Raw genomic sequence first — 20,431 nt, forward strand, 5'->3', positions numbered from 1 at the left:
GGGGGCCTTTTCCCCCTACTTTATTCTGGGGGCCTTAGCCCCCCTTCTCTACCTTAATTCACCTAATCTTGTTTACCCAAACTTGGGTGTGAGCATCCTATGGCTTTGTAATTCTTTATGCCTTGTTAACCCATTGGTGCAAGCCCAGGGAATTTCTAAGCTTATTCCCCACAATGTATGAAAATGTATGATACCAGTCCTTCTCTGACTTATTTCACTCAGCATAATACCTTCCAGTTCCATCCATGTTGCTGCAAATGGCATGATTTCATTCTTTCTTATTGCCAAGTGGTATTCCATTGTATATATAAACCACATATGTTTTCATTCATATGTGGATCTTGAGAAACTTAACAGAAGACTAAGGAGGAAGGGAAAGGGAAAAAGATATAGAGAGGGAGGGAGGCAAACCACAAGAGACTCTTAAATACAGAGAACAAACTGAGGGTGGATGGGGGTGGGTGGGGGGAGAGGGAAAATAGGTGATGGGCATTGAGGAAGGCACTTGGGATGAGCACTGGGTGTTGTATGCAAGCCAATTTGACAATAAATCATATTTTCAAAAAAGGAAAATAAAAAAATAAAAAATAAAAATAAAACATTTTTTAAAAATAAAAAATAAATAAAATGTTAGATGTAATTCATTTATTGAGGAGTCTCAGTTCAGAGGAGATACTAACATAAAACTTTTTTCCCAGATAATGCTGCCAACTATGCTGTGTCAAATTCTTCTTTTTTCATCCCTTCATGACATTCTAGGCAAATTCCAGTATTTTCTGGTTATTTTTTGGAATTGAAATCAGCACAGTACTATTTAGACACCTATCTTATATCTGGCTTTACATCTTTCTCTCCCCCATCACTGATTACATTTATAGTTGGGGAAATATGGAATCAGGAGTAGAGCATGGTGTGGTCTCCTCTTGCTCCTCCCATTTTCTAGGTCTAACTCCTGTGAAAGAGGGCTATGAATGGCCATATAAATAACCAGACACAGCATGGAAATAGGTTGATGTCACTGAGTTTGCTCTAATTAAGATGTTGATGGCCTTTGGGCACCTGGGTGGCTCATTTGGTTAAGCGTCTGGCTTCGGCTCAGGTCATGATCTCACAGTTTGTGAGTTCGAGCCCTACGTCAGGCTCTGTGCTGACAGCTCAGAGCCTGGAGCCTGTTTCGGATTCTGTGCCTCCCTCTCTCTCTGCTCCTCCCCTGCTCATGCTCTGTTTCTCTCTCTCAAAAATAAATAAACATTAAAAAAAATTAAAAAAAAAAGATGTTGATGGCCTTTGCCAATGACTCTTTAGGAGCAGACTATATGTAACCCTAGCCCCTCAGTGGATAAAGATTCTTCTAGTGGTTCATGATGCGCAGTGATCCCTAGGTGGGACACAGCATCATTTGGCCCTGTACCAGCAACCTCTAATCTTCAAAGAACCACTAAGGTCCTCTTCCCTCCCCACGAACCAGGTGTAACGGGTGTGGAGTGGACTCCCCATACTTTTTTCTTTTCTTCTTTTCAAGATTTTACTTTTAAGTAATCTCTACACCCAATTGAACTCACAACACCGAAATCAGGAGTTGCACACTCTACCAACTGAGCCAGACAGGCGCCCCTACTTTTTTCTACACATGACAACAGCTATTGTCCCAAATGGCCAAACTAGTACTGGCTTCTCCCTTTAGAAATCTCCACATATGAGGGTACTCTTACTGGCTTCTGAGGCATATTCCAAGAAATTCAGGCTCTCCCAAGAAATCTCTTACCATTTTCTTTTATTCTTTAATGGAAGCTCCAAAGTGGGCTGGTTTTACAGATGTGGCATATGTCCATCTGAAGGATAAGACATATCTCCTCATTGCAGATACCCTCTATCTTTAATTTTTATTCAGATATGCTTGGATCTCCCTCCTAACTTTCACTTGGCTGGGAAGATGAGGGAAGCAGACGAAAGAGAAGGAAAATCTTTCATCAGAATTATTCACTTTCTACAAAGTTCAGGATACCACAGACCACCCTCCTTCTTCTAATTTCCTTACTTCTAGAGGCTGGAATAAATGATTGATTAAAGGTAGCTGAGGAGTTTAATGTTTCTCAGTAAACTCTGGGTGGTAGTGGAGGTGGTGCTATAGGCAACTGTTCATGGCTCTCTTTTAGTACATGGGGTGCTTCTTCAGCTGCAACTTATACAGAGGTAGGAAAGTCCTACCCAACACAAAAATATAAATTTACATGTTATTAAAATTACCTAATTAAAATGCATACAATATATACTGCTGCCTCAAGTACCCAATAAGAAGGGAATATCGATGTAAAACAACTATTTTAAGATTTGCTTTTTTGTTGATTATAAAAGTAATAATATATGATCACTGTAGAGAATTTAGAAAATGATTAAGTACATAAAAAATAACCTATAGTCACAGAGTAAGTTAAAACATTAGATAATCTAAGAATAATGTACAAAATGGCATCTGTACAAATGTGTAGTAGGAGATCTTTCTTTAGACAATAAATTTATGTTTATATTAACTAAAGTTAAAAGTTAGTATTCATACTCCACTTGATGAGAAGAGAAATATATTCCATCTCAAGTAGATGCTATAAAGAGAAGTGACAGGAAGGAAGAGCGTACTTTCAGGGAAAAGAACAAATGAAACACTTGTGATAAATGTGGTTTTTTTTCTCTGTTTATTTATTTTGAGTGAGAGAGAGAACGCATGGACACAAGCAGGGGAGGGAGGGACAGAGAGACACAGAGAGAGAGAGAGTATCCCAGGCAGGCTCTGCAATGTCAGTGCAGAGCCCAATGTGGGGCTTGATCTCACAAACTACAAGATCATGACCTGAACCAAGATTAAGAGTTGGACGCTTAACTGACTGAGCCACCCACCCTGACTCAGTCCCAGCTGCACACTCCACCTTTGAATTATAAAGGATACTCCTATATCCTTTCAATAAACTCCATGTCAATTTTATTTTACTTAAATGATCTGAATTAATTTCTGTTTTTTTGTAAGCATATCATATGAGCTATTTCTCAACTAGAGTTCCCATTAGTTAAATTGACTGAATATTTTTTTTTTTTAATTTTTTTTTTTCAACGTTTTTATTTATTTTGGGGACAGAGAGAGACAGAGCATGAACGGGGGAGGGGCAGAGAGAGAGGGAGACACAGAATCGGAAACAGGCTCCAGGCTCTGAGCCATCAGCCCAGAGCCTGATGCGGGGCTCGAACTCACACACCGCAAGATCGTGACCTGGCTGAAGTCGGACGCTTAACCGACTGCGCCACCCAGGCGCCCCGACTGAATATCTTTTAAGATTCAAAGCACTATTCACTATCAGAGCTAAAAATCTGGTATATAATAATGGGTGACTTTAAGCACTGGGTAAAAGATTTCTGAGACTCAATAATTACCTTCTGAAAGAAATTACAGTAATCTCTTCTTAAAATATAGATTGCTACTTCTTTTAATCCTTCTAGTCCATACATATCAGCCATATTGAGTATCTGACTAAAATAAAAACAGATAGACTGTTAATTCTCCAATTTAAAAACTAAGGACTAATACACAGTAATGTGTTAATAATAGATAGCCTGTTTAAAAAAATAATAGTAATCTGAATTATTTTAACTTTAACTTTCTGTCCTACATAGTAGATATCCTTTATGGATAATAAAAAGGACACAGGTCAAAGTTTGAAAGTACTGTCAGATGACTTGGTTAGTGGAGAATAACATGAAGTAAATTGGAGATGTTTCAAATTCCCCTCATATTGTCAGTGACATATTCAGCAAAGTCCAGGAAGCTGCTTCAAAGGCTGTAAAAGTTATAAAACTCTTTGCAAGAAATCTGTACAATAAAAACTTGGGAGGAGGGCAATTAATTGATGTTTATCATACTGAAAATACCTACAAATGACTCTAAGACTGAAAACAGTATCCAGTGCCTCAGCGAGTTTCCACTGCTTCTTTCATTTGGCAAGAATTTCCAAGTACCACACTCACTTTAGGTACTTAGGAAACCTACAAGCCTTGAGGGCATGATAAAATTTCCTATAGGTTTCCAGGGGGATAAATTTCAATACTCAATCCCTGTGACTCATGACATTTTCCCCCCAAAATCATTTACTCAGTTTGTAATTTAAAAAACCAATGAATATTTAAATTAAAAAGCAGCTTTCATTTGTTTGGTATGAAAACAGCAATAGAAGAAGAACACATCTAAAAAATTGGAAGAGCAAGGTAGATTTCATTCTCTACTACAGTTTCAGTGCTTACATGGCATTTCACTAAACAGCACTTAAGAACCATTGTTGTTCTTTAGGATGTCTATAAAGTAATTTTAAGGTTTTTCTTTTTACTTTTCTCTTGCTGTTTAAAAGAGTAGTCCTAAAATTTGAAAACAAAATAGTAAATTGTTCAAAATTTGATATTCAATTTTACTTTATAAAAACCTGTCGTTTATTTTCCAAAACAAATATAAGGTCTTTCTAACAAAATCTGAGTCAAATAAAGACTTTTCTTAATCTTATTACTGTGAGTTGCTAGATCATCTTTTCTTCTAAATAAGGCAACCTCCTGTTTTTAGATACTCCCCAAATACACATGATATGGCAAAATAATGAAAGTGAAGCTTCTACTGTATTGACACTTTAAAACAAAGCTCAACAAAGCAGACACCACAAAGTATTAATACTTTTATACTTAAAATGATTTAAAAATAATACATACCCAACATTAGTTTTCTCTGGAAAGTCCAAAGTTCCTCCATATATAAAATGCATCATAACATTCATTTCTACATGGTTTATACTGAAATATAAAAGAAAACCACACTCAAATCCAGAAATAATTAAAGTGAAACTGATATCAACAATACACTCTATTTTCTCATAAAATTTTAGCTAAGATAAAGTTTTAATCTCACTTTTATCTGAAGAGTATGTTCTTCAAATAACATCCATGCAGTTATTCCATTAATTTAAAATGAAGTATAACTACAGTTATAGATTTTTATATGTTATAAAATATTATTGGTATGTTAGCAAATCACTAATTATTTGTTGAGCATCTTCTTTAATGAACTTTTAGAGTTACAAGGGATCTGAGAGGTCCCAGTCCAACCTCTGGCTTATTAGGAAATCCTCTCCTCAGCATCACTGACAAATGGCCTCTGGTCTTCTTAAAGCCTCTGATGAACTATTCTATTCACTAAAAAGATTCTTGTTATGCTGCACAGATTTCTTAATTTGTAATACCTATCTAGCACCTCTAGCTTGGCCAACATCCTTATTACAGATGAAAAGAAAAGATATGACTTAAAGAAGTAGTCTGGAGTGGTAACTTTTACGCCCTACTGACTACTAGATCTCAAACTGATTTCATGGCCTCCTTCCTCTTTCCTACCTCTCCCAGCACCCCAGATTCAGTCTTTATTTATTTATTTTTTTTGCTGTTCCTATTTTGTTCATAGCACTGTTACAGGGCTTCTTGCATCTGGTTCATGGACAATAACCACTTATCAATGGTCCAGAGGAACCCAAGATGAGAGGTAATGTAATTTCTTTTTTCCTTTCTTCTCTGCTGAACGAGTCTGAAGATGTGATTGGGAAAAAGTACATCTGCTATCCAATTTCAGACTTTCTTTCAGGTGGGTAGTCATAGAGGAGACACAGTAAGCAAGTCAACTTTGGCTCTTACCTTAACACATGTTTTACTACTTGAAGTGTTTTTATCAATAACAAAGAAAATGTTTTCTTACTTCATCTACTGACTCTTTCATATTATTTTGAACAGGAAGAAGTCCGCCCAAAAATCTCAGCATCTAGATTATCATCTAGATACCTAAATTATTTTTTTTAATTTTTTAAAGTTTATTTATTTTTGACAGAAAGAGAAAGAGACAGAATGAGTTGCGGAGGGGCAGAGAGAGAGGGAGACACAGAATCTGAAGCAGGCTCCAGGCTCTGAGCTGTCAGCACAGAGCCTGACACGGGGCTCCAACTCACAGACTGCGAGATCATGACCTGAGCCGAAGTCAGACGCTCAACCGACTGAGCCACCCAGGCACCCCTAGATACCTAAATTAGACCATGAGATTCATCTTGATCCTCTCCCTCATTATATCTCATCACTTATAGCTTCAAAAATTTCTGGAAGTTAGCCTCTGCTGTTTCTCCTCTGACTGCTCTGGGAGAGGTGAAATTTTTCCTCTAATCTGTACTATGACTGTATCTTCTCTCTCATGTAAGTTTCCTACCTGAAATAATCTCTTTGCATCCCATTTCCCACACTGCTTTTAGAGTGAAAACCCTTCAACAATTCTCTATTGCCCATAGAAAAAAAAGTTCAAATTCCTTAGACTGGTGTATAGTGTTCTTTATCATCTGACCTCTAGTTCACCCTCTCTAGCAGCTGTTCCAAGATAAATGAACTACTCATTTCCTGCACCTGAACTACTTATAATTCCTTATACATCTATGCCTTAGTACATCCATATACTCTGTTTAAAATATTCTCCCTCTCTACTTCCTTCATCTTTCAGAAACCAGACATGTGGCTCTTTATCTCTGATTGTTTCCTTAATGTTTCCAAGGGAAAAAAAAAAATCACTGAATGGTAAACATAGTAATAACTAACATTTATTGAGCACTTATGAACCAGTCACTGAGCTAATAAGCATTTTGAGTGCCACTGGCTCATTTAATAATCGTAACAACTCAATAGGAGATACTATTATTAGTCTTGTTTTATAAATGAAAAACTGAAATCAAGTAACTTGCCCAAGGCCAAATGGCTAGCGATACACCACCATTTAAGTCCAGGCCTATTGACTCCAAAGTATGGGCTCTTAAGCAGTACACTATACTATATACTTCCATTATCACATTTATCAGACTGACTTGTGATATCTTTATTTACACATTTGCTTCTTCTAGACTGAGTCCTGCTAGGGCAGGCTGTATCTTATTTATCCTTGTTGTTCTAGTAGCAACCGAATGTCAGCATTGATTCTGTACCCCCAGGATGAGAAGAATTTTCTTCCCCCACACAATATTGGAGCTCTGCAGTGGAAATCAGGGTGGGAACAGTGCCGATAAGACTCCCACAGTTTGTTAAGCTAGCTTAACAATATTATACAATCTTAAGATATTACAGTATCTAATCTGCTAAAAGCAAGAAAGAAGGAAAGAGAGAAGAAAAGAAATAGAGTTCCACAGGGTAGGACTCAGGTGTTTGATTCTATGGTCTTATACAACATATGCTCAAGACATGTTTGAAGAATGTTTAATGAATGGCTTACTTGGACACTTATAGCATTGCCTTCAGAGGAATACTAAGTTGAAAATATGTAAGTATTTTTTAATTAATTTAATTAATTTAAATATGTATTAATTAATTAATTTATTTTTTTTTAATTTTTTTTTTCAATGTTTATTTATTTTTGGGACAGAGAGAGACAGAGCATGAACGGGGGAGGGGCAGAGAGAGAGGGAGACACAGAATCGGAAACAGGCTCCAGGCTCCGAGCCATCAGCCCAGAGCCTGACGCGGGGCTCGAACTCCCGGACCGCGAGATCGTGACCTGGCCGAAGTCGGACGCTTAACCGACTGCGCCACCCAGGCGCCCCTGTATTAATTAATTTAATACATATTTACTGGCCCCCCACTATGGCCAAGTACTGGTTTATGCTGGTTCAAAAACTCCACATCTTTAATACTTAGGAAAAAAAGTCAAATCTCTTCTAATTTACATACTATGGATATGGCAAGATTTAATCTCAGAATAATCATGCCACATTATCTGCAGTCTGCTAATCTAAAACACTAGCGTAATTACTAGAATATATACTATTCAATGCACTTTCCATCAAAATTTCAAGAGCTATTCTTCTTACTGTTAATGAGGATTGGTCATTTATGGTTAAATAATAGTTTCTTTCCAGACCTGACTTTTCAAGCAAAAGATAATAATGACTAAAGAAAAACAATAGTTTTATTAAACTCGATAGGAACATCCAGACATTTGGGCCTATATATCAATATATGGTTATAAAAACAGCAAGAAAACATTTTCCCTCAGTTTTACAGATGTTTTACTAAACTGCATTTTCATCACAGTGTCGTAACTCATTTGTATTTTTACTAAAAGTATTTATAAAAACATGATCAAATGACCTAGAAAAACAACAAATCACTTCAATAGCCCACAGTTTAAATGGAAAGACTGAAAGCACTATCCCCATTTAAATGTAATCAGAATAGGGGTGCCTGGGTGGCTCAGTCAGTTAGGCGTACAACTTCGGCTCAGGTCATGACCTCACAGTTCATGGGTTCGAGCCCCGCATCGGGCTCTGTGCTGACAGCTTAGAGCCTGGAGCCTGCTTCGAATTCTGTGTCTCCCTCTCTCTCTGCTCCTCCCCACCCCCGCTCATGCTCTGTCTCTCTCTGTCCTTCAAAAATAAATAAAACCATTAAAAAAATTTTTTTTAAACAAATAAATGTAATCAGAATTAAAGCTTTTAGGAGATGAAAACATTACATATATTTAGGGAAGAAAGACCTATGAGAGGACAGAGCTCTAAGATCAGAGAATAAACATACATCTGGTCTACTAAAATCTCTGTGCTTTATGTGTGCTTCCTAAAGTTTCAGGGTCCTGTGTCTGTGGGCTAAGGTAACATAGGAACTCATTCATTCGTTTGTTCATTCACATTCAATTATTTATTGAATAATAGGCTCTATTCTAGACCTCGAAGATACAAGAAGCTTTCATTGTAGAGGGAGGCCATGGACAGTAAATATGTAAACAAATATATATAAAAAAGGTACTTTTAATAGTGAAAAGTGCCATGAAAACAACATAACAAGATAATATAAAAGAGGGTAACTGGAGAGTTGGGCTGTAGTTAATTTAGGTGGGATGGTCTGGAAAAACCCAGGAGCCAGATCATACAGGGTCTTATAGGTTGGTGGTGAAGATTTCAGTTTAATTCTCACTGTGATGAGACGGCATTGAGCAATTTTAGTCAGAAGAGAAATACATATATCTAATTTATATTTCAAAAGATCATTCTGAAAATTTAGTGTAATCCCAGGAATCTCCCAAGGGAGATGAGAAAATCCAGATTTATGTTCTAAAGCCTCAAGCCACCAATGGAAGACTTCTATTTATATAAAAATTGAAATGTGTGCAGTTATATAAATACTGGCTGTGGTTCAATTTCCAGTATAGGATGTTGAGAATTTCCACCTTTGTCCATGAAAACTGGACAACTTCCTAGCACCTCCCAATACTGGGGCACAGGTAGAACTAGGATTACAGGACTCTACTATTCCTACCTCCATTTACTGAAGGCTATCCCTTTTGAAAAATATCATATGCATTATAGGTCTATGAGTTACCAACTCATTAAAAACACTGTAATTCTTTTCTGTGAGGACAGACAGGATTTCGTTCTAATCTACTGCAGGAAACATCCTGCAGACATACAACAGTGGCACAGTTCCAAAAAAGGCTGCTGATCAAGCAAAAGCAGGCATTGCTGTCCTGGTATTGGTAATGGACCTTGCTTGAACCCATTTGTCTCTAGAAAATGAGAACAATCTAATCTAGGGAAAAAAGAAAAGACAAATATTAATAAGCACTATATATTACATACCAAGCACTATATCTCATTTAATCCTTCAACAACTTTAGGAAACTCAGGGAAGATACACAATGACCCTAAAGTCATGTAGCAAGTTAGGACTGGATACTGGACTACCTATAATGACACCGACGTCCATGATCTTTTTACTGTACTATATTACCCACACAAACATCTACCCAAGTACACAATACAAGCTAATGTGAATGTGAAAAAAGAATTTGTTTTGTAGATTGTTATAATATAAAAAAAATTTTAAGGTGCAGTTTTTTAAAAAGCAAAATTTCTAAATCCTTTTTAGCCTCAATTTTCTTAAATTCCCTTTAGCCTTCCTATAGCTTCATATCCCATGATACTAATACCATTGTAGGTGGTAATTTGACACAGTCAATTTGATACGTGGTACAAGAGGGGAAAGCAAAAAATACTGTGTGATGATAATAAAGGATATGGATAAAACCCAGTATCTGTCAGGAGAAACTTTCTTCCTTCATTTTAGTATTAGAAAACCTTGCTTTACCAAACAAAACAGTTGAGCCAAAAAGAAATGTATCCTTATTTCCAATGTGAGATTTCCAGCAGTAAGCCACCACTGCTGACCTAGTAGCTATAGGAAAGATGAACCAGTGAGAAACAGAGCCTTGCTTACCACAACCGAAGAGAGAGGAAAATACTATAAGGGGAGTGAGCCTGATCATTGCTGTCACTACTACAACATGCTTTTACTTCAATGACATTTTTTTTAGTATAGTTGACACACAATGTTACTTAAGTTTCAAGAATACAACACGGTGATTCAACCACTCTATATGTTATGCTATGTTCACCTCAAGTGTAGCTACCATCTGTCACCATGCAACACTATTACAATACCATTGACTATATTCCCTATGCTGTACCTTTTATTCCTGTGGCTTATTCTTTCTACAACTGGAAGCCTATATCTCCCACTCTCTTTCACCCATTTTGCCCACACCCACACCCTCCCCCTCTGTCAGTCATTAGTTCTCTGTATTTATGGGTCTGTTTCTGCCTTTTGTTTGTTTATTCATTTGTTTTGCTTTTTAGATTTCACATATAAGTGAAATCATATGATATCTGTCTCTGACTACCATTCATCAACTTTAGTAGCTTGCTCAAGGGAAAGCCAAACAGAACTCTAAAACAAGTTTGGCTACTTCTATTTGGCTTTCCCTTGAGCAAGTTACTAAAGTTGGTCAGTGGTAGTCAGGCCATATTATAACAGGAGATATTCATCCATCACATCCATCATAATAAAGGATGGAAAATTATAGGTTAAGACAGTAGAGACCAGCAGTTGATGCTACTACTTCCTTCTTGCCTACTAACCTCTAAATAAACTGCATCTTTAAAAGCCTGTGTGTTTTGAATGTTTAATCTGATCACTCATGAGGGCTGATTAAGGACTGCCTTTATTCCTATAGCTAAACTCAGAGGTCATCTTAAACAACATAAAAGAGATAAAAGTAGGGGCGCCTGGGTGGCGCAGTCGGTTAAGCGTCCGACTTCGGCCGGGTCACGATCTCGCGGTCCGTGAGTTCGAGCCCCGCGTCGGGCTCTGGGCTGATGGCTCGGAGCCTGGAGCCTGTTTCCGATTCTGTGTCTCCCTCTCTCTCTGCCCCTACCCCGTTCATGCTCTGTCTCTCTCTGTCCCCCAAAAAAATAAATAAACGTTGAAAAAAAAAAAATTAAAAAAAAAAAAAAGAGATAAAAGTAGAGCAGTTCTGGTTGAAGGGGCAGCCCTTCCTATATAGTTTTCCCCTCAGATCCCAATCCCATGCCATGTGTTTCCTAACATACTACCAAGAACTTTAGGGTTCTATGGGATAAAATTTGAAAATCAAGGATTTAAACAGTGGAGGAGACGAGTATGCACTAGCTCAAGAATACATGCCAACAGGAAACTTTTAAACTCTTTAGTGACTGTGGTGGAATCGACACTGAAGTACTTATCAAAACCATGTGATTTATATTCAGCATAAGCACTTATTTACCAGGTGACTCCAGGAAGACATTTAACTTAACTGATCTTGTTTTTACTCATCTGCAATATATGAATACACCTGCTCTCTCAAAGACTGATTCTAAAAATCAAAGTGCATAGTAAATGTGGAAGAAGCCTAGAAAAAACATGGCATTACTATTACTCCTGAGGACAAAATCTATTTGGAGAAAGGAAGAAAGAAATAGCTACCTAATAGACATCAGATAGTAAAAACTGTCACTAAACCTACAAGGAACTAAGATTTCTTCTAGGAAAAAATCAGACATGTGCTTTCTGTAAATTACTTTCCCTTGCTGTAGAATGAGATCCCATAATCACACTCTTCTTTTGACTTTTTTCTCACTACACAGAATCACGTGATTTTTTAATGACTGTCAGAAGTTGCATTTTGAGTCAAACTAGTGTTCTCTCTCCATTTAAATTTCTGTTGAATTCATTTCTAAGGAGAGTGGATTGACAGTTTTTTAAAATGATGTCTAAAACATCTAAAATTTTCCAAAATTACACCAATATAATTATCCCTAGGATTGGCACACTTAGAAAGATTCTAGCCTCTACTAGCACTATTTATTCAGCAGATATTTTAAATTCATCATAAAGGAAGAGATCTTATCAGTAGGATACGTATACTTTTCAGAGTGTTTTCAATAGTGATAACAGAATGTCACCAACTGCTCTATCTATACATCCCTTTTACCCAGGATAATAAACTCTTTAGCTTGGCATATAAAATCCATTTTTTATAGAGTGAAAAATTACAAAATGACAGGCATTTGGAGATTTGTTCTACTTAGTAAGAGAACCAGATGATTATAACCAAGAAGAACCAAAATTATAGGTCAGGGAGACAAATAAATGGTTAAGAATTTATCAGTAATTTCCATGCATCCATTTTCATGGAATTGCCACTATCACTATGCCGTACCCAAGATTCTGGCCAAGATGCAGGGCTGAGAGGTTCCCTCAGAACTCCCAGGCATTTTTCCTACTGAGAAAGCCCTTCCCCACACTGTACACTACAGAATCTCACAGTGATTATCTGTGACCAAAAAAGGGTCCTTCTTGGAGCACCTGGGTGGCTTAGTCGGTTAAACGTCTGACTTCAGCTCAGGTCATGATCTCACAGTTTGTGGGTTAGAGCCCCACATTGGGCTCTGTGCTGACAGCTCATAGCCTGGAGCCTGCTTTGGATTCTATGTCTCCCTCTCTCTGCTGCTTCCCCACGCATGCTCTTTCTCTCTCTCAAAAATGAATAAACACTAAAAAAAACAAAGGGTCCTTTTTATCATTTAAGGTACTAGTTTATATCTTAATAACTATCTTAGCAGTTTATATAAACTGCCACAAATTGTGTAGATACACCATTGCCTCATAAGTCAATGAAATCCATACCTATCCAAATTATTCTTTAAAAGATAAAAAAGAAACTACCTTTTACATACTGAATATTTGTGTTTCCCCACGCACCCAAATTTATATACTGAGGCCTAACTCCACAATGTGGCTATATTTGGAGATGGGGCTTATAAGGAATTGAGGTTAAATTAGATAATAAGATGGGGCCCTGCCCTGAGGTGCTAAAATAGAAGAAACCAGAGAGCTCTCTCTGTCTCTCTCCCTCTACCTTCTTTTCACCTCCCCTTGCCCCGATGCACTAAGGGAAGGCCATTAAGCACACACAGAGAATAAGCTGTCTGCAACCCAAGGTAAGAGCTCTCATAAGACAAACCTTGCTGGTACTCTGATCTTGCCAAATTCTGAGAAAATAAATTTCTGTTGTTTAAGCCACTCAGTAGTGATATTTTATTTTAGCAGTCTGGGAAGACTAACATGCTATCTCTATTACTAAATGTTCCCTACTATCTCTCATTTTCAGAAGATGTACTTCATTGAATTCCACAACATGAGAAACATTTCAATGAATATATGGAGAAAACAGATTCATTAGAAGTGTTCTGTATGAAGTATTATTTGCAGTCAAGCTGCCTTGTAAAAATTATGCTTACCCTTGAAGAGTAATACACTTTTGGGAGCTTTCAGCCCAGCAGCCACTCAGCATTGCAGCAAAATAACTGGATCTGGCACTTAAAATGGCTCTAAAGGAAAGGGAGAAAAACACAGGTAGACATTTATGTACTATGCAAAATGTAATTTTTAATGAAATTCTTCATCTTTACCTCTTAAAACATGATAAGCTATTTGCCTTGATTGTATTCACTGGAAGAATTATAACCATCATAAAAATTACAAACCTATATTTATACTTAAATATTTTGATTAGTTAATTAGAACATTAATTCCAATGTCCTTTTTATCTTTTTTTTATTTTTTCCCTTGAAAACTCTTTAACTTTATAATAACAGTTGAAACTATTTCCATGAATAAGAGAGTAATAAATAATTTACACATGGATAAAGAAAAGATGTTATTTAACATTTTGAGGGAATATCAATTAAAAAGGCACTAGAACTATAAAGGTCCTGAATTCAAGTTCAGAACTCACCCTATTATGCTAAAGAACAGCTATATCTTAGCTATGAGAAATAACAGGGAAGATATTTTCTTCTGAATTTCAATTCTATCTTTTCACAGAAAATGTCAATGTATTATTCATTTTTTAATTTGACAAATATCTATTGACTAGATATTTTTGTGCTATTTTGTGCTAGGCAGTATACTAAGTGCTAGGAATACAGCAGTAAATGAGATACAGAGAACAATATTATATTCTAGTGGAGAATGAGATGGAAGAGTGGAGGGGACAAGAAGAAAAATATACTTCTGGCAATGACTTATTAGGGTGTCTCAGAGCAACACTCCTGAAAATAGCTAAGAAAAAAGGGAGACACATATAGATATAGACATGCACATAGATTTTTTTTTTTAAGACAGCAGGAATGATTTGAAGGCCTCAGAAAGATACCATGGTCACAGATTTTGAGATAAGTTATAAGAAAGAAGACAAAAGAGCTGACTCAAGTATTTTAGGAAACTTTTTCCATTGAGGTGATTGCCAAATGAAAGCCAAAAAAAAATGATTGAGAGGTAAGAAGCTGAGTATAGCTTTCGGCAATCTTTATAAGCTTGGAGGCATACAAACTGAAATTCGGGTCAATCAAAGAGGGGAGGCTTTGGTGGAGATCTCAAAATTTCAGTTGGAATCTGAAGGGCTATACCCTAAATGAAGAATGAACAGGAAATAGAAAAGCCCTTTTTAGCACTGAAGGCCCACTTTGAATCTGCTCAATCCCTAACTGGATTAAAGTGATCTGCATCTAGTCTAACATCTGGACAGAAGCAGAAGGAAATTCAGTCTTCGTTAAAATAACATCACCCAGAGTGTCAAATTATTTCTATAAATATTCAATAAAATTTCTAGCAATCATCCAAAGATAATCAGGTGTAATAGTGAACAACTAGAAAATGAAGGAAAGAACTTCATTTACACTAATATCAAAAGAGGTCAAATAAATAGGGAAAAAATGTAACAAAAGAGTGCAAAACCTCCACATTAAAAGCTATAAAACATTGCTGAAATAAATTTTAAAAGACCTAGAGAGGGCTAAACTTTGCTCATAATTTGAAGATCCAAAATTGTTAACACATTCATTTTGCCTAAATTAATTTCTCATTTCAACACAATCTCAATCAAGTTTTTTAAGTGGCAACTGATAAGTTGATTTAAAAGGTATATGGAAAAACAAAGGAACTACAATAGCCAAATAAGCATCAGAAAGGAGAAAAAAAGTTGGAAGACATGATTTTCAGACTTACTATAAAGTGACAGTAATCAAGATAATATGGTATTTATGTAGGGACAGACACACAGATTATGGAAGAGAGCTGAAAATCCAAAAACCGACCACACATATATGACCAACTGCTTTTCAACAAAGTTGTTAAGGTAATTTGATGGGGGTAAAGACAGTGTTATCAACAAAAGGTACTGGAAGTGGAGATTTGAAGGGAAAGAAATGAACCTTGACAGTTAACCTCACACCATACACAAAAACCTACTCAAAATGAACCAAATCCTAAATATAAAAGCTAATGCTATAAAATCTCTAGAAGAAAAAAGATGAAAATCTTTGCAACTCTGGGGTAGGCAAAGATTTCTTAGGGCAACAAAAAGCATGAACCAGTTTGTTAAAAAAACATAAAAATTTTAGGGGCGCCTGGGTGACTCAGTCGGTTGAGTGTCCGACTTCAGCTCAGGTCATGATTTCACAGTTCATGGGTTCAAGCCCCGTGTCAAGCTCTGTGCTGACTGCTTACTCAGAGCCTGGAGGCTGCTTCAGATTCTGTGTCTCCTCTCTCTGGCCCTCCCTGCTCGTGCTCTGTCTCACTCTGTCTCTCAAAAATAAATAAATGTAAAATTTAAAAAAAAGTTTTTTTAACATAAAAAATTTAAATTTAACAAAATTAAAAACTTTAGTCCTTTAAAAATCATTTGTAGGAAAATGGAAAGATAAGCAAAATATTCAGAGAAAATACCTGTAAAACATATATCTACCAAATAACTTGAATCCAGAGTGTGTAGAGAACTATCACAACTAAATACAAGCACATAAATAATCCAGGTAAAAAATGGGCATACACAAAAAATTTATCAGATAATATATTGACAGAAACTATCTTCCTTCAAAAAACAAGTTTATGCTCAGTTGTATAGCAAGATAGCACATCAAGTTTTGAGCATTAGATTAGGACTGAAAAAGCTATGGTCAGAACAGGACATGATTCCTGTTAAGGGGGGAAAAGATACATATCTGTTTCTCAATAGTTTACTTATATTAAAATTTGTGCCAAATCAGTTCCTTTAAGAATGCTTTAAAGGGGCGCCTGGGTGGCTCAGTCGGCTGAGCGTCCGACTTCGGCTCAGGTCATGATCTCGCAGTTCGTGGGTTCGAGCCCTGCATCAGGCTCTGTGCTGATGGCTCAGAGCCTGTAGCCTGCTTCGGGTTCTGTGTCTCCCTCTCTCCCTGCCCCTTCCCCACTCATGCTCTGTCTCTCTCTGTCTCTCAAAAATGAATAAATGTTAAAAAAAAAAATTTTTTTTAAAAATGGGCAAAAGATGACCAGAAAAATCACAAGATATGCAAATGGCCAATAAGCTTATGAAATGATAATCAACATTACTATGTAGATTAGGGGAATGCAAATAAAAACCACAGTGTGATACCACTACACATCTACTAGAGTGGCAAAAATTAAAAAGATTGACAAATGTCAACTGGTGGTGAAGATGCGGAACAACTAGAACACTTCCTAGCATGCAGTAAAATGGCACCACCTCTTTGAAGAAATGTTTGTCAATTTCACAAAAAGCTAACACTCACTTACCATAAACCTAGAAATTATCCCTAGGAATTTACCCAAGAGAAATGAAAATATATATTTACACAAAGACTTGCACAGAAAATCCACCTTTCTTAGTAAAAGCTAAATGAGAGAAACCAATATATCTAAAAACAGGAGAAAGAACTAATGTGGCATATCCAAAAATACTGCAAAACTTTTTACCAGTAAAAACTGAATAAAATACTGATATGTATAATATTCCAAGATAAAGCTCAAAAACATTATACCAAACAAATGAAACCAGACATAGTATGTCTAAGTTCATTTACATGAAATTCTAAGACAGGTAAAATAACCTATGATTAAAAACACACAAAAATAGGAAAAGAACCCAATTTAAAAATGAGCAAAAGATATGAACACACATGCGCCAAAGAAGATATACATATGGCAAATAAGCATATGAAACTTAATTTGTGGAGCTAGGGAGAGGGGAGGTAAACAGACATGGGAGAACTTTCAGGTGATGAAAATTCTCTATCTTGATTGCAGAAGTTCCACAGTTTATACATTAGTAACAACCCATCAGGACTTCCAGGTAGATGGCAATGTGCTAGGCTTCAATGTCCACCTCATCCCATGGATACAGCTAGGTAATACCCATGTCAGTATAATATCTCAGAAATGATACAAAGACTGGCAGAACAGTCTCTCCACAGCTAAAAGTAGAGAAGAGGCCACGTTGAAAGGGTAGGAATAGCAGAGATGCCGTCAGGAGCCAAACAGATCAGTGGGATTGTGTGTGGTGGGAGGGGCACCACCAGTGCAGAGAGGGGCAGACCCCCTAACCAGACACCCAGGTAAGGAGGAACCTGCACAGGGAAGCCAATCCCCACAAAATTTGGCTTTAAATATCAGAAGGGCCTAATCATCAGTGGGGCTTAACACCTGGAACTCTAAAAATTAGCCTCAGCTCTGCAAGAGCCAGGAACACAGAATCCCTGCCCTTAAGAGAAAGCACAACAAACAGCCCTGCTGAGATATAGCATAGAAGCACCAGTTTCAAAGACACCTGGGGTATACAGGTGGAGATTTATTTACTAAGCTCAGAGTATATGCTGGAGGGGCAGTGATAATTGGGAGACTTCTCCAAGAACAAAAGAGCCAGTAGGCGCCATTATCCTTCCCCACCCCCTAGCATACATACATGGACACCTGTGAGAACCAGTGAAACATGTACACTCTCCACCTAGCTTTTAATAGCATGTCTCACCCCCCAAATTCTCCTAGGGACCCATCTCCTTCATCCCAGCCTGCATAGGTGTTTTCCTGGGCAGCTGCAGGTCCCCTCCTGCAGTACAGTAGCTCAGACCTTCCTGACAAAGAGCATCCCACCTCCATGTTCTCCTGCGAACATGCCCTCTCCAATACACCCTTGACAGGAGATTATCCAAAGCAGTGCCACAGGCATGGCAATGTGCAAGCACCCCTATAAGGGGCCAGCACCACTCCAAAACGCCTCCTGCCGTCAGTGAGAGAGGAAAATAACTACACATACTGGTCTAACTCCAGCCCCACAAGTGGGCTAGGGGCAGATACTGGGTCTGAGAGTGTGACCTAATCACCAAATAAAAGCTTCTCAGGGGACAACAGAGGGAAAGGGCCCTACAGTTCCATGCTACTGCATCTCTGGCAAATGCCTGGTCTGACTCAGTTAAGCCCAAGGTGGCCCCAAGGTGGCCCCAGACTGGCCCACTAAGAGCACAGGGAGCAACGCTTACCCACGACAGGTAAAGAGAGCCAAATGGACTGAGGCAAAAGTGGCTCAGCAACAACAGTAGGTCACATGTACACATATAGGAGACACCACTGAAGTACGAGGTTCTGATGAATAGGGCACCGCAAAGCAGAGCACTATAGAATCTCTTCTTCATAAGGCCACTACTTTCAAGACCATGAGATGTAGATGACTTTCCTACTACACATACACAGAGTTAGAAAAAATGAAGAGAAAGAGGAGTATGTCCCAAATGAAAGAACAAGACAAAATTACAAGAGATGTAAATAAAATGGAGAATTTTAAGTAATGGTCATAAAGGTACTCACTGGACTTGAGAAAAGAGTGGAGGACCTCTCAACAAAGAGATAGGAAACATAAAAGAACCAATCACAGATGAAGAACACAATAACTAAAAGTAAAAATACATTAAAGAGAATAAATTGTAGACTAGAAGAAGCAGAAAGGATTGAGACCTGGAGGATAGAGTAATGGAAAGCAATCAACCTGAACAGGGGAGAGAAAAAAGAATTAAAAATAGACTTAGGGAACTCAGCAACACCATCAAGCACAATAACATTCACATAACAGGGACACAGGAAGAAGAGAGAGAAAAGGGGAGAGAAAAGAGAGAGAAAATTTATTTGAACAAATAATAGCTGAAAACTTCCCAAACCTGGGAAAGCAAACAGAAATCCAGATCCAGGAGACAGAGTGCCACCAACAAAATCAACCCAAAGAAGTCCATACCAAGACACATAGCAATTAAAATGGAAAAAAGTAATGATAAAGAGAAAAATTTTAAAGCAGCAAGAAAAAAAAAGAAAAGAAAAGAAAAGAAAAGTTACATACAAAGGAAATCCCATAAAGCTATCAGCAAATTTTTCAGCAGAAATTTTCCAGGACAGAAGGGAGTAGCATGACATATTCAAACTGCTGAAAGAAAAAACCCTGCAGCCAAGAACTCTATCCAGCAAGGCTATCATTCAGAATTGAAGGAGAGATAAAGAGGTTGCCAGACAAACAAAAGTTAAAGGAATTCATCACCACTAAACTAGCCATACAAGAAATGTTAAAAGGAATTTTTGAAATGAAAGGAAAGACCATAAGTATGACTAAGAAAAGCAGGAAGCAGAAAAGCAGTGAAATAAACTACATATATAAATATTGGTCAAGGGATTCACAAAATAAAAGGATGTAAAGTATGACACTTATATACCTAAAACGTGGGGGGAAGGGTGGCAGGGAGAGGTATAAAGAATGCGTTCAAACTTAAAGCGATCATCAACTTAATACAGACTGCTATATGCAAAAGATGTTACATATAAACTTAACGACAACCATAAATCAAAACCAGTAACAGATATGCAAAAAAATAAAGAGAAAGGAATCCAATTATATCACTAAAGATAGCCAGCAAACCATGAGAGAAGAGAGTAAGAAAGGAACCGAGAAGAAATACAAAAACAACCGTAACAAGTAACAAAATAGCAGTAAGTCCATACATATCAATAATTACTTTAATGTAAATGGACTAAGTGTTCCAATAAAAAGACATAGGGTGATGGAATGGATAAAAAAGCAAGACCCATCTATATGCTGCCTACAAGAGACTCATTTCATACTAAAGACACATGCAGAATGAAAGTGAAGAAACATCATGCAAATGGA

The 20,431-nt window shown here is 37.3% G+C and overlaps 1 protein-coding gene across 4 annotated transcripts in view; it reads right to left on the reverse strand.

Annotated features, from left to right (window-relative positions):
• Positions 1-20,431, reverse strand: part of BTBD8 (BTB domain containing 8) — a 106,656-nt gene that overhangs the window by 32,357 nt on the left and 53,868 nt on the right. For 3 of the 4 annotated variants that reach the window (XM_047085547.1, XM_047085546.1, XM_047085548.1), the window contains 3 exons: positions 13,689-13,778; positions 4,738-4,818; positions 3,421-3,517 (listed from right to left, as the gene is read on the reverse strand). In XM_047085547.1, the coding sequence (XP_046941503.1) occupies positions 3,421-3,517; positions 4,738-4,818; positions 13,689-13,778 (268 nt within the window). Of the gene's footprint in view, positions 1-1,765; positions 2,718-3,420; positions 3,518-4,737; positions 4,819-13,688; positions 13,779-20,431 lie in introns of those variants that run through there. The other variant, XM_047085549.1, reaches the window with a different exon arrangement.

The sequence above is a fragment of the Lynx rufus genome, unplaced genomic scaffold, assembly GCF_022079265.1.
Source record: "Lynx rufus isolate CCGP_SWC_20201006 ecotype Redwood Valley unplaced genomic scaffold, mLynRuf1.p SCAF_2, whole genome shotgun sequence".
Classification (NCBI taxonomy): Eukaryota; Metazoa; Chordata; class Mammalia; order Carnivora; family Felidae; genus Lynx; species Lynx rufus.